The sequence below is a fragment of the Pelodiscus sinensis genome, chromosome 29, assembly GCF_052426305.1.
Source record: "Pelodiscus sinensis isolate ZL-2025 chromosome 29, ASM5242630v1, whole genome shotgun sequence".
In the NCBI taxonomy this organism is placed as follows: domain Eukaryota; kingdom Metazoa; phylum Chordata; order Testudines; family Trionychidae; genus Pelodiscus; species Pelodiscus sinensis.
Genome location: NC_143080.1, coordinates 8,588,630 through 8,602,869, shown reverse-complemented (window position 1 = coordinate 8,602,869; position 14,240 = coordinate 8,588,630). Strand labels below are relative to the sequence as shown.

General features: G+C 62.8%; 1 protein-coding gene across 3 annotated transcripts in view; it reads left to right on the top strand.

The window, feature by feature from the left end:
- The first annotated feature begins 3,224 nt into the window (after positions 1 to 3,224).
- The window catches only part of ATXN7L3 (ataxin 7 like 3), a 21,139-nt gene continuing 10,123 nt past the window's right edge, over positions 3,225 to 14,240 (top strand). The window contains exons 1-6 of one of the 3 annotated variants that reach the window (XM_075911204.2): positions 3,225 to 3,246; positions 7,039 to 7,151; positions 8,953 to 9,085; positions 12,517 to 12,688; positions 13,225 to 13,322; positions 14,097 to 14,119. In XM_075911204.2, the coding sequence (XP_075767319.1) occupies positions 7,101 to 7,151; positions 8,953 to 9,085; positions 12,517 to 12,688; positions 13,225 to 13,322; positions 14,097 to 14,119 (477 nt within the window). In that variant the 5' untranslated portion in view covers positions 3,225 to 3,246; positions 7,039 to 7,100. Of the gene's footprint in view, positions 3,247 to 3,359; positions 3,664 to 7,038; positions 7,152 to 8,952; positions 9,086 to 12,516; positions 12,689 to 13,224; positions 13,323 to 14,096; positions 14,120 to 14,240 lie in introns of those variants that run through there. The other 2 variants (XM_089773971.1, XM_075911203.2) reach the window with 2 other exon arrangements.

The following is a 14,240-nucleotide window of genomic DNA, read 5'->3' as shown; positions in this document are numbered from 1 at the left end:
GGGGAGGAGCAGGCAGGTGTGTGTGTGGGGGGGGAGTCTCTGAAGGGGAGGAGCAGGCAGGTGTGTGTGTGTGTGGGGGAGTCTCTGAAGGGGAGGAGCAGGCAGGTGTGTGTGTGGGGGGAGGCTCTGAAGGGGAGGAGCAGGCAGGTGTGTGTGGGGGGGGAGTCTCTGAAGGGGAGGAGCAGGCAGGTGTGGGGGGGGAGTCTCTGAAGGGGAGGAGCAGGCAGGTGTGTGTGTGGGGGGGGGAGTCTCTGAAGGGGAGGAGCAGGCAGGTGTGTGTGTGGGGGGGAGTCTCTGAAGGGGAGGAGCAGGCAGGTGTGTGTGTGGGGGGGGGAGTCTCTGAAGGGGAGGAGCAGGCAGGTGTGTGTGTTAGGGGGAGTCTCTGAAGGGGAGGAGCAGGCAGGTGTGTGTGGGGGGAGTCTCTGAAGGGGAGGAGCAGGCAGGTGTGTGTGTGGGGGGGAGTCTCTGAAGGGGAGGAGCAGGCAGGTGTGTGTGTGTGGGGGGGGAGTCTCTGAAGGGGAGGAGCAGGCAGGTGTGTGTGGGGGGGGAGTCTCTGAAGGGGAGGAGCAGGCAGGTGTGTGTGTGTGGGGGGGGGAGTCTCTGAAGGGGAGGAGCAGGCAGGTGTGTGTGTGTGGGGGGGAGTCTCTGAAGGGGAGGAGCAGGCAGGTGTGTGTGTGGGGGGGGAGTCTCTGAAGGGGAGGAGCAGGCAGGTGTGTGTGTGGGGGGGGAGTCTCTGAAGGGGAGGAGCAGGCAGGTGTGTGTGTGGGGGGGAGTCTCTGAAGGGGAGGAGCAGGCAGGTGTGTGTGTGGGGGGGAGTCTCTGAAGGGGAGGAGCAGGCAGGTGTGTGTGTGGGGGGGGAGTCTCTGAAGGGGAGGAGCAGGCAGGTGTGTGTGTGTGGGGGAGTCTCTGAAGGGGAGGAGCAGGCAGGTGTGTGTGTGTGGGGGGGAGTCTCTGAAGGGGAGGAGCAGGCAGGTGTGTGTGGGGGGGGAGTCTCTGAAGGGGAGGAGCAGGCAGGTGTGTGTGTGGGGGGGGGAGTCTCTGAAGGGGAGGAGCAGGCAGGTGTGTGTGTGGGGGGGGAGTCTCTGAAGGGGAGGAGCAGGCAGGTGTGTGTGTGTGTGGGGGAGTCTCTGAAGGGGAGGAGCAGGCAGGTGTGTGGGGGGGGGAGTCTCTGAAGGGGAGGAGCAGGCAGGTGTGTGTGTGGGGGGGTGTCTCTGAAGGGGAGGAGCAGGCAGGTGTGTGTGTGGGGGGGAGTCTCTGAAGGGGAGGAGCAGGCAGGTGTGTGTGTGTGGGGGGAGTCTCTGAAGGGGAGGAGCAGGCAGGTGTGTGGGGGGGGAGTCTCTGAAGGGGAGGAGCAGGCAGGTGTGTGTGTGTGGGGGTGTCTGAAGGGGAGGAGCAGGCAGGTGTGTGTGTGGGGGGGTGTCTCTGAAGGGGAGGAGCAGGCAGGTGTGTGTGTGGGGGGGAGTCTCTGAAGGGGAGGAGCAGGCAGGTGTGTGTGTGTGGGGGAGTCTCTGAAGGGGAGGAGCAGGCAGGTGTGTGTGTGTGGGGGGGGAGTCTCTGAAGGGGAGGAGCAGGCAGGTGTGTGTGTGGGGGGGGAGTCTCTGAAGGGGAGGAGCAGGCAGGTGTGTGTGTGGGGGGGGGTGTCTCTGAAGGGGAGGAGCAGGCAGGTGTGTGTGGGGGGGGGGAGTCTCTGAAGGGGAGGAGCAGGCAGGTGTGTGTGTGTGTGGGGGGGAGTCTCTGAAGGGGAGGAGCAGGCAGGTGTGTGTGTGTGGGGGGAGTCTCTGAAGGGGAGGAGCAGGCAGGTGTGTGTGTGTGGGGGGGAGTCTCTGAAGGGGAGGAGCAGGCAGGTGTGTGTGTGTGGGGGTGTCTCTGAAGGGGAGGAGCAGGCAGGTGTGTGTGTGGGGGGGGGTGTCTCTGAAGGGGAGGAGCAGGCAGGTGTGTGTGGGGGGGGGAGTCTCTGAAGAGGAGGAGCAGGCAGGTGTGTGTGTGTGGGGGGAGTCTCTGAAGGGGAGGAGCAGGCAGGTGTGTGTGTGGGGGGGGGAGTCTCTGAAGGGGAGGAGCAGGCAGGTGTGTGTGTGTGGGGGGGAGTCTCTGAAGGGGAGGAGCAGGCAGGTGTGTGTGTGTGGGGGGGAGTCTCTGAAGGGGAGGAGCAGGCAGGTGTGTGTGTGGGGGGGAGTCTCTGAAGGGGAGGAGCAGGCAGGTGTGTGTGTGGGGGGGAGTCTCTGAAGGGGAGGAGCAGGCAGGTGTGTGTGTGGGGGGGAGTCTCTGAAGGGGAGGAGCAGGCAGGTGTGTGTGTGTGGGGGGGGAGTCTCTGAAGGGGAGGAGCAGGCAGGTGTGTGTGTGTGGGGGGAGTCTCTGAAGGGGAGGAGCAGGCAGGTGTGTGTGTGTGGGGGGGAGTCTCTGAAGGGGAGGAGCAGGCAGGTGTGTGTGTGTGGGGGGGGGAGTCTCTGAAGGGGAGGAGCAGGCAGGTGTGTGTGTGTGGGGGGGAGTCTCTGAAGGGGAGGAGCAGGCAGGTGTGTGTGTGTGGGGGGAGTCTCTGAAGGGGAGGAGCAGGCAGGTGTGTGTGTGGGGGGGGGAGTCTCTGAAGGGGAGGAGCAGGCAGGTGTGTGTGGGGGGGAGTCTCTGAAGGGGAGGAGCAGGCAGGTGTGTGTGTGTGGGGGGGGAGTCTCTGAAGGGGAGGAGCAGGCAGGTGTGTGTGTGGGGGGGTCTCTGAAGGGGAGGAGCAGGCAGGTGTGTGTGTGGGGGGGGGAGTCTCTGAAGGGGAGGAGCAGGCAGGTGTGTGTGTGTGGGGGGGAGTCTCTGAAGGGGAGGAGCAGGCAGGTGTGTGTGTGTGGGGGGGAGTCTCTGAAGGGGAGGAGCAGGCAGGTGTGTGTGTGTGGGGGGGAGTCTCTGAAGGGGAGGAGCAGGCAGGTGTGTGTGTGGGGGGGGGAGTCTCTGAAGGGGAGGAGCAGGCAGGTGTGTGTGTGTGGGGGGGGAGTCTCTGAAGGGGAGGAGCAGGCAGGTGTGTGTGTGGGGGGGGGAGTCTCTGAAGGGGAGGAGCAGGCAGGCAAGCGCGGGGCGGGGCGGGGGGACTCCAGACGGGGGAGCAGGCGTGGTTTTCCCGGAGGAGGAGGGAGCAAGTGGCCCCACCCCCGCGGCCCCTTTGTGCGCCGCCCGCTTCAAGCCCCGCCTCTCTCCCTGGAATCCTCTGACACTCGCCGTCTTGCAACAATGTAGCCAGCTCCGCGCGGCGCACAGCAGCGTGAAAAGGTGCCGGCTGCACTGATTGGCCACCGGCTAGCGGCCTCTCCCGCCTATTGGCGGGTGAGCCCGGCCTCGGCCCGCCCACCGCCCGGCCTAGCAGTATAGGTTGAGCGCCTGGTAGAAGCCACCCCCTCCCCCCCAGCGCCTGCCTGCAAATGCTGCTGCCGCCGCCCGGGCGGAGAGCGCGCTAGGGACGGGGCCGCCGCGGCTGCTGCAGGGCCGGGCTGAGCCCCCCCCAGCCTGCGCGGGCGGCTCGGCTGCCCCGGGCCGCGGCGTGCGGGACCATGGCCGGGGCCGCCGCCCGCTGAATGCGCCCGGGGAGGCGCCGCCGGGCATGGGGAGCCGGGCGCGGGGCGGGCGCTGCTGCTAGCGGGGAGCTCGGCTCTGAGCGGCCCCCCCCCCCGCGTCTTCCGCACAGCCGGGGTGAGTAACGGGGGGAGGGGCGAGGTCACTGAGCCGGGGGGGGGGGCAGCAGCGCCCCCTCCCGCCGGGCCCCCGGGGGAGTGAGTCAGGCTGGGGAGGGGCAGGTCGGAGGCACCGGGGCCGCGTCTCACCTGACCCAGGTCAGGCGCCGGGGCAAGCCCATGAGGCAGGCGGAAGCTCCTTAGGGCTGGGGGGGAGGCGCCTCTCTTCCCCCCCCCCCCCCCAGCGGGGCAACTGAGCATCCGCCCCGGCGTGGCCCTCGCTCCAAGCCAGGTGCGCGGGGCGGGTCCTGCGTTGCCAGCCGCCGGGTCCTGCCCCTCTGGCTGCCGCTGGGGCTTGGCGGACGCAGGGAGGGGCTGGGCGAGAGGGGCAGGACCCCGGGGCCGGCTCCGTGGCTCGCTGCCTTTTGTTAAGCGCCGCGAGCCTGGGAGGCGGCTGCTGCGAACAATGGGCCGCTGGGGGGAAGCCCCCCAAGTGTTGGCAGCCCCCTGGGAGCGCCTCCCTCCTTCGACCCCATCCCCTGTGCCCGCAAGCCGCTCCCTGCCGGCCGGGGGGTGGGGGAGCTGCCCTGGGGGAGATGCACTGGGAAGGGAAGAGGCCAGTTTTGAAAGCAGCATTTCCTCTTTCGGCCGGGGAGGTGGGCGCTCTCCCTGGCCACCCGCCCCGAGACTGGCCCAGACCTCGGGCTGCCTCCGCACCCCGCTTTCCTCTCTGCGCCCCCCTGGCCTGCCATTGGCATGAGGCAGCAGCCGGCAATATGGCTCCTAAGTGGATGGCTGGGTTGTTTCCTGGGTATGTGCGAGGGGGGCGGGGAGGCGTCTTTCCCCCAGGCTGCCCACTTGCATCTGATGTGACATTTCTCTGGCAGCCTTCAGTGCCAAGGCTGGGGAGCAAGCTGCTTAACACCTGTCCGGCTCCTGCCATCCCAGGTGTATCCCTTCCTGCAGAACTGCACTTCTCCAGGGTGGTGGGAAGCCAGTGGGGGGCCTTGCGACATGTTCCTCTGTGTGGACTATTCCACAAAGGGGGTGGGGAGAAGGGCAGATCAAGGGTGCCTTTTCTCAGAAGCAGGGAACACATGCCTTTTCTTCCCCCCCCCCCTTCCCTTCCAGTAGCTGGTGGTGAGGCCTCGGCCCCATGGCTCTTGCAGGGTGTGCAGACTCAGGGAGGTGCTAACAGACCGGGGGCAGCAGTGCAGATCTGTCCTGCCCAGGTGATGTTTCTCCAGCAGACAGATGGCTCTGCGCACCCCTGTAGCAGAGGGGGCTGTCGGTGCGGAAAGATAGCAGGAGCGACCTGTTCTCCACCTTGCTTGCAGCTTCCTGGCAAGAGACTGTCTCGTCGCTGGTGTGTCTCAACATGTTACTGCTCCGGTCCTGGCCCAAGTACCACGGTCTCGCTCCTCGTTCCCCTTTGCCTTCGCTGCTGGGTCTAGATTGTTGTTTTCCTAGGCAGGAGCTCTGCTAGCCTAGGAGTGGCCCTGTTTATCTGAGTCGGCCTCACGGAGAGACTGCGTTTCTAGCTAATGAAACCCCAGAGCTCACGCTAGTGGCTTATTAGCTCTGGCTCCACCTGCCCTCTGACCTGGGGCTTGGCATCTCCGGATGGGTGTCTTGGGTGTTATGCTTGGAGCTGGTTTGAGATCCTTTTATTTATTTCTATTGCGGTAGTGCTTTAGAGCCCCTAGCTGAGACCAGGGCTAGAGGCACTGCGTGTACACCGCCTCAGATTATCCCTGCTCTGTGGTCCATTGGCTACAACACTGGGCTGGGATACAGGACACTTAGTTTCTATACCTGGCCTGCTAGGTCACCTTGAGCAAGTTGCTGTGCTGCTCTGTGTCTCCGTTTCTCCCATCTGAAAAATGGGGGGGGGGGGGGGGAGAGAAATGTTACTAACCCTTGAGCTCTATTGTTAAGAGGCGAGCAGTGGTGGGAGCAATAATAAAAAGCTTGTGATGCCAAGAGACAAGACCAATAAAAGGTGGGAGGGGAAACAGATGCAGAAAAGTGACTTGCCCAAGGGGGTCACAGCAAGCCAGTGGCAGAGCAGCGATTAGAACGGGTCTCCTGAGGCCCAGACCCACCCCCCAGGTGCTGGGCCGTGCTGTCTATCCTGTACCATCCCCTGGCCCAAGGCTTGGGAGAAGAGGTGATGGCGATTCAGAGACTGGGTGAAATGCTGTTAATTGCTTCCCAAACTGGAGGGGCCCGGTGGTTTGTTTCTGTTGGCTGAGCTCATCTCAGGCACACATGGGAGGGGAGTTCCGCATATCCCTCGTTTCCCTGCCCAGCTCTGTCTGCTGCCCTCTTGTCCCCCTCTATTTTGGGGTGGGCTCCTTGCAGCCTCTCGCTTCCTATCTCTTGCCAGGATCTCCCCCCCCCCCCATTTCCCTCTCTGTTCCTTCCCCCCCCCCCTTATTCTTCCTTTATTTCCTGTCTGGGTGGGAAGGGTGTTGACTTGGTAAACTGCTGAGAGGCTGGGCAGAGCTGATGTGGGGTGCTGGAATGTGCTAATGGCTGCCATCTACCGGTGCTCTTGTCTGGAGACAATTACCGCTCCAGTAGACACTGACAGGTTTGCGAACTAGATGCCAGGGGCTCTGTGTGTCCCCTGTTCGCCCCCTTCCAGCTGTCGGATTCTTCTCCCCAAAATCCGGGCGGTTCTGCCCACTAGTGCCAAGGACGTGCCCTGCAGTTCTGGCGTTGCTGGGACGCAGCATTTGAAAATTCCTGTGTCAGGCAGACCCAAGGCGGTGCGGAGGGCCTGGCTTTGATTGAGCAGTTACAAATCTTGCAGCCTGCAATGGGGGGCTGGAGGGAAAACTGGGGCGCTGCTGTTGTTTTTGCAGGCTCTCCAAAAGGAGGGGCTGTCTGGGTAGCAGCTGGGGCTACTCTTCTGACCTGGCACTGCTTCATGAGTCACTGGTATCCAGGGCTTTTGGGCCATGGGGCCGATCTGCACAGCTCCTAGCACGGCGGGGAGCCCTGGGCATTGAGTGATGCTAGCAGCTTTCCTTACCGTGGTACCCAGCCCTCCCATCTTGTTTCAGAACTGGCTGCGCTTGTCGGTGATCCTGACACGCTCCGAATAGCACTGGTTGGGCACCGTCCATGCTTGGTTGCGGGCGGAGGCGCTTGCTCTCCCCGTGTGCCGGGGCGGAGGTCGGTGCCTGGAAACGGAGCCTCCTGCGTGGCCGAGGTGTGGGTGTCGCTTGTCTGCGGGTCGCTGATCCCGCCCGTCTGTGGTGGAGCGTTCTCGAACGACGCCCCTTCCACAGGGAGATCCCTGCCTGGCTCGCCACAGGCGGAGGGACTCGAGTTGCCCTTCAACGGTGCCCTCACCTGCTGACGGGTTTCTCGCTTCTTTGTGCAGGGGGATCCCAGCCGGGCCTGTGCTATGTGTGTTCAAAGCGTCTTCTCCACTAGTGTTTGCAAATGAAAATGGAGGAAATGTCTTTGTCTGGCCTGGATAACAGCAAGCTGGAGGTAAGCGAGCCCTGGCCTGCAGGGCTTCAGAGCCAGGCTCCCTTGGAGAATCCTTCCCATCCTCCCCGGCCTCCAGATTTACCCCGTGGATCTGGGAGCTGCTCGGTGGGAGAGGCGGGTCCTTGCTGTCACTCTCAGCTCTGCAGAGCCAAGGGGGCTCCAGGCTGCGTTAGCCACGGAATCGCTCTGAGTTCCAGTTCCAGGGCCACAGCCTGCGCTCCGTGGCACCCGTGGATGCCGGAGGTGCTGGGGGGGGGGGGGGGGGGGGAATTTGCTCTGGCAACTTTGATGCTGGGGGAGGGGAGATGATGCCAGCAAGAGCCAAGCCTGACTCATGGGCCCAGAAATGCCAGGAATGTATCCGAGGGGCAGGATGTGGGGACAGGAAAGCCGTGCCTCCAAGCTGGAGGGCCTGGCAGAAGGAAGGGCAGTGAAACGTGGCGTGTCTAGGGCAGGTTAAAGAACGGCTTTGCCGGGGAAAGGCTCGTGGGCTTGCTGGAGGGAAGGCAGCCGCGAGGGGCAGCGCCTGCTGGGTCCCCAGGGAGAAGGGGGATCTCTCTCTCTCTCTCTCTCCAGGTGTAGGCGCTGACAGACTGCAGTTGTGCCCCCCATTCTGCCAGAGGCAGTGGGGGGGGGGGGGTCAGACTCCGCCTTGCTTGGCCCCCAATTCTCTCTGTCCTGAGCTGAGTCCTCAAGGAGGGGAGGAGCTGGGGTGTTTGGCAGGGTGGGGGCACATCCAGACTGTGCGAGACCACCCCAGGAGGAGGAAGATGAGAGCTGGATGTCTGCTGCCTCGGGGGGGGGAGTTAGGAGTCACGAGATTTCCCAGGGCAGCTCCTCTGTGCTCTGGGGGAAGAGAACTCTTCTCTCTCCCCCGCCCCCCAGCTGGGGTAAAGCCATCCCTCCTGCACTCACCCAGATGTCCCTGTAGCCACGCATGGGCAGCTGCCCCGGCACTGTGGAGCCAGCTGGGCCGAGAATACACTGGGGAAAGCTGGCAGCAGGGGATACAGTGCTGGGGTGGGGGTCCGATGGGGGTCGCGGGGGGCACCTGTGCTCTGCAGCGGTGGGGGTGAGGGTTGTCCCCGGAATAGCCCCGGGGATGCGCCGATTGTGCCGCTGGGACCCATCTCATCCCGGCAGCGCTGTGCCCGGGGCACGATGGGCAGCGTGCCCGGCTGGCCCCCCGCTGCTTTGCTCCTGTGCCGCACGGTCCTGGCCCCTGCCTGGTGAAGCGCTTGGCGGCCATGTGTACGGAGCACGTCAGGGAACCCGTTACCCACAGCAGCCCACGGAGCCTCCCCACGGGGCTGCTTTTAAGGCAGACGAGCGTGGTGCAGAGACACGCTGCTCGGGGACCCCAGTGCCCGGGGTCACCCCCTATGGGAGGCGATGGCTACAGTCCCCTTTAAGACAACGCCCCACAAACCCGGCGAGGGGTGGTAACTGCAAAGGGGCCGGCGGCCAGTTGGTGCTTGTGCTGTGGATGAGCCCTGCTGCTAGGAATAATCTTGGATCCGCCCTTCAAACAACCCCCCCCCCCCCCATCCATTGCCCTGCAGGGGTGTTTCCTCTTCCGGGTGCAACCAGCCTTGGAAGTGCCTTGGGTCGTCCGTCCCCCCAGCGATTCAGCACCCCGCAGTCAGGCCTACGTGCTCTTAGCAACGTTGCAATCTCGGGCGGAGGATGGGGGGGCTTTGGTGGCAGGAGCTGCTGAAGCTGGCAGGGGGGTAACTTCACCCGGTGGGATGCAATCGGGGCCCCCTCCCCGCTGCTCCTCACCGGCTCCGTTGGGCTCCAGGCCATCGCTCACGAGATTTACACGGACCTGGTCGAGGACGCCTGCCTGGGGCTTTGCTTCGAGGTGCACCGGGCAGTCAAGTGTGGCTACTTCTTCCTGGACGACACGGACCCCGACAGCATGAAGGACTTCGGTGAGTTTCCCCTTCTGGCACCGTTCCCCCTCCTGGGGCTTACAGGGGAGCACAGGCAGGACCCTCCTTGGGTTGTAAGGGCTCCGTCAGCTTGGTGCTCTAGAAATGGAGAACTGGGCTCCGAGATCTGCTTTTTCATGGGGCCCCTTCACACAGCGAGGCCCGATGCTTCCAGAGCACCCCTAGAAGCACGTGGAGGGCTTGGCGGCTCCCCTGTGGAGCTTTGAAAGGCCCTTTTTGGCAAGGGAGACACAGCTACAGTAGCTACCCAGCTAGAGGGTAAACCGGCCAGACACCCAGTGCAGACTCCTGCTCAGAGTGGGCACCCAGCTGAGATCCAGGAGGGTTCCCTGGATCAGATCCAATGTCCATCCAGACCGGTGGCTCTCAGGCGTTCCGGGTGACCCTGCAGGAGCCTGATCTGTCTTGGCATCATCTCGCTTAAAAACAACGTGTTTGCGAAATCAGCCTTCAAAATCCAAGGGCCACAGCCCGCTAGTGCCGACGCTGCACTGACTTTCTCTCTCTGCCGTGCGGTTCTAAAACAAATCCATTGGAACCTACATCTGGTCCTGGTGGTGGTCGCAGGCTGCTGTGTGCTCCACGCTGCAAGTCAGTGTAGGAAATCGGAGCTTGTCCTGCCTTCGCGAAGGCGTTGGTTGTGGCCTGTGGCAAAACTGGGCCAATAGTTAGTGGAGCGAATGTCCCCTCTGGACAGTTTCTGCGTACCCCCAGGGGCGCACGTTCCCCGATTGAGAACCCCTGGGCTAGCCCAGCATCCTGTCCCTGACATTGGCCGCCCCAGCTGGTTCAGAGGATGATGGGACAGCCTGTCTTCCTGGCCCTGTTCATTAGAAGCCGCCTTCTGCCCTGGAGCTGGTGGTTTTAGACTCCTGGTCTTTAAACCCTTGTCTTCCTCTGAGCGGGGCCGGGGCAAAGCAGAGGTGTTGTCTTGCTTGAACTAGACTGGTCCCGGTAAGGGGATGCAGCCTCTCTCGTGTGTGTGCGCAGTGAAAGCTGCTGTATGTGGGGGTAGATGAGCTGGTTCAGGAAGGGGAAAAGCTGTTGCTGGCTCAAAGCACTTTCCTACCCAGTTGCACTGTCCTCGTGCTAGGTCTTGCACGAGATTGGTTAAAAATCCCACCCTTAATCAGCAGGTCCAAAATCTGCGTGCGCGTGGCCTTGTCAGTGCCTGGCACGGTAACGCTCCAGACAGCGGTTTTCAGACCAAAGGGGTCCCCTCTACACCATCTCCCTTTGCTTCTGGCATTGCAGCTGTTCTAGGCCGCTGCCTGGCTGGGTTTCTCAGGGCTCCTGCTTCCATGCAGCCGAGCGAGGATGTTGAGTTAGGGCCACAGGGGGAATCCCCAAGAATCCTTCGCTGACTGCGTATTTATAAAGTGTGACTTGTCTGCAGTCCGACTAGACTCCTGCGCCGCTCCTCTTCCTGGCCTGACATGAGGCCCTGGCTTAAACAGAAACCCCAAGAGGGTCGCTTTGTGTTGAGAGAAACTGAAAACACAACGAATAGTCCTGCAGTACCTTACAGACGAACAAAACCTGTCAGTGGGCCCGGGAGCTTTTGTGGGCTCAACCCGCCTCTTCAGATGACACGATCGTGCTTTATGGTCGGTTCTTTAGAAGCATGAATGCTCACCCCCCAAGTGGAGGGCTCGCGAGCCTGGTTTGGGTAGTGGCGGGTCAGACAATAGGAATGAATCTAAACCTCAAACTTGGCCTGGATTTCATCAGGCAAGTGGAAGTTGCTTCGCAAGGCCAAGTCAGTTGAAGTCATAAGGACGCGTCTGGCATTGGCTGTGCTAATAGGGGCCTGCGTTTCTTTTTTTGTGGGGGAGGGCGAGAGGCTCTTGCAGGATGGTGGCGGAATGGGCGCTTCTGTAGCAAGGGGCTGGCTGGGGACTGGCCTTGGTAGAAAGGTGGAAGGAGGGTTTTTAGTACAATTGGTGAAGTGACTGTTTCTCTGCTCCCTGGAGTCCCAGCCCCTGGGGATGTAAGAGTTGAACCACTTAACCAACAAACATCAGCTTACTGGTAGCAGTTGCAGTTAAACTTCTCTGTCGGCTCCCACTTGCTTCCAGCCGCTGCCCTGCACTGCGGGCTCTGAGGTGGCAGCCGGCTCCCTGGGAGCGGGACCGGCAGCTGGCACCAGATCCTGGTGTGCACTGGCTCTGGCTGTTGGCCCCGCTCCTGGGGAGCCAGCTGCCACCCCGCACTGCAAGCTCTGGTACCTCAGAGCCTGCAGCAGGGGGCGGCAGCCAGCTCCCTGGGAGCAGGGCTGGCAGCTGGAGCTGGGGCACACAGGGAGCCGGCTTATCCTTTAAGCCAGCTCCCGGCACGCACCGACTGCCGTCCCTGCTCCCAGGGAGCCGGCTGCGCTGCGGACTCTGCAGTATAAGCCTCACGCTGCAGAGCCTGCAGCGTACGTAACCGCTATGATTTTTAAGTTACTTTTTCATACCTTTTTTACATACCTAGTTCCACTGTGTATTTGCATTGGAGTGCAGGCCCCAATGGAGGTTGGACTCAGGAGCAGCACTTCTGTTGGTCTTCGGGCCCCCTCTTGCCTCAGTTTCTCCCCCCGGTCCCCTTCCATCCCAGTCATCCAGACTTTGCTCTGCAGTGACTCCCCTTCAGGGAGTTTCTGCTGCCAAGTTCTGGAGCAGCGGTGGGCACCCTGCAGCTGCGGGGCTCTAGATGTGGCCTGCGAGGCGTTTTGTTTAGTGTCCTCCACGGGCGAGGTTGCCAGATTCCGCTGGCTTCTGTCTAGTTTTTTCACCCGGTCTCCCCAAAGAGCCCTGCAGGGCAGGTGAAGGGAGGCGCCTGTGGATTGCGCACACAGTTGTCTGTGCGCGTCCCCTGCAGCCAATCAAACGGCTCGGGCACGTTCTAGCTCACCAAGCGCCGTGAGCAAAACAGCCTGTCCCGGGAGGCAGCTTTGGCTAGAACAGTCTTAGGGCCACCCGTGCGCCCGCTCCCTGGCCCAGGTTGTCTGTCGCTGCTCTGGAGGGTTACTCCACCTCCCCAGGCCTTTCCACCAGCCCTTTCCTGGCCGTTCTTGCTGTGCTCACGCCAAGGCTCCCTTGGTATCCCGCGGCCGGCCTTGCGTTTACCCGTCCTCCCGGTAAGCCTAGAATGCATGTGGCAGAGCCCCACCTCCTTAGAGGGCCAGCTCCCACTGTAACACCCCCCCCGGTGCTAGTGCTGTAAATATTCCCAAATGTCCGGTGCAGTTGGCAACCCAGGTGCCCACAGAAACTGGCTCTGTGCCCCGTGTGGGCTCGGGGCCCGGGGGAGCTCTCGGTGCCCGGCCAGGCCCTGCCAGGTGAATGCTGGGCTCTCGTGGAGCGTTGTGGGGGCGGAGGGAGGGACGTGGCACCGGGAGGGCTGAGGCGTGTGCCCCCTCTGCTCAGAAATCGTGGACCAGCCGGGCGTGGACATCTTCGGCCAGGTCTACAACCAGTGGAAGAACAAGGAGTGCGTGTGTCCCAACTGCAGCCGCAGCATCGCTGCCTCCCGCTTCGCCCCCCACCTGGAGAAGTGCCTGGGGATGGGCCGCAACAGCAGCCGGATCGCAAACAGGAGGTGAGGGCCGGGGCGGGCGGCAGTGGCCACTAAGCCGAGCCCTTTTCAGCTGCCCATGACCAGTGAGCCCCCACCCATGGATGTATCCCCCCCGGGGGAAACTGAGGCACAGGGAAGCTTAGCAGGGTACTGCGGTGAGTCTGGTTGAACTGGATGCAGAGCCCTGGAGTCCTGATGTAACCACTAGGCCGCCCTCCTTCCCTCTGAGCTGGGGCCAGAACCCAGGCATCTCAGTCCTCTTGACTTTCTAATGACTGGACCCTGCTTCCCTCCTGGACTCAGGCACCGAGCCCAGGAGTCTTGAGGCCCGTTTCCCTAGCTGCAATTAACACGGTTTTCTGCAAAACCTTCACTTGGTGAAACCCCTCTGCTCCTTGTTTTGCTCCCTGCTTCCCCCCACCCCACCATGCGGCTGTTCATGCTCAAGATGCCCCTCCCCAGACCTGGGCGGGTGGCTGTCCCTCTCCCTCGGGCCGCCTGCCCCGGGACCGGGGGGAGCAGGCCTCTGGAGCGCCCTTGTCTCTGTCTCCCAACAGGATCGCTAGCAGCAACAACATGAACAAATCCGAGAGCGACCAGGAGGACAACGACGACATCAACGATAACGACTGGTCCTACGGCTCCGAGAAGAAAGGTGGCGCGGCCGGGGGTGGGGGGCGCTTGCCTAGCGCAGGCTGTGGGCAGCGGGTGGGTCAGGGGGCTCTACCATGCATCAGCCTTTGTGCAGGAAGAGCCAGGTCCCCACCTCCAGTGACCCTGGGGAGTGTGGGAAGCAAGGGGGGGTCCCTACCCAGAATCCCTTAAGCCTGGCATCCCACCAGGGCCTGCCCTTCACTTGCTCCTCTGTGGAGCAGCTGTCAGAGCCCAGCACCTCTTGCCCAAGGTCATGGGGAGGAGGGCGTGGGGCAGAGCCAGGAATTGACCCCCCAGTGCCTGAGTCCAGCCCAGAGCCCCCCGGCCTGTCCTGCCTCTCCTGGGGGCGAGTTTGGGAAAGAACCTTACCTGCATCTCGTTTAGGGGAGGGCATAGACCCAGAGGCTCCGGTCTCCCTCCTGTGCCCCCCGGCTCTGCTCTGTCGGCAGCCAGGCTGAGAAGTGCACCGGGGAGCTGGCAGCACAGCGCGCGAGAGCCTGTGGCCGTGTGTTTCAGGCCCACAGGAGCTGCCCTGGGAGCAGCCTGTGGGGCAGCCGACGCCAAAAGGGTTCAAGCGAAGCAGCGTGGGGCTCGGCTTCTCCTGGGCCTGGCCATCCTGTCTCCTCGTTTCTCACCCCGGCTCCTGTGGACACTTGTACCCCTTTTCCCGGCGCTCCCGTGGGACGTGGGGGGCAGGCTCTGAGGCTGGTTGGATGTTGTGTTGGTGACGCCGTCAGGGCTAACGACCGTTCTTCCTTTCTCCTTCCCTTCCTAGCAAAGAAGCGGAAATCCGATAAGGTATGTGCCGCATGGCCTACAGCTGCCCACAGCCAGCAGCATGTTTGCAGGGGTGGTGCACCCCCACCTGTGCCTCAGTGCCCGCAACAAAATTTATTCCCCACCTGGATGGGGGGAAAAA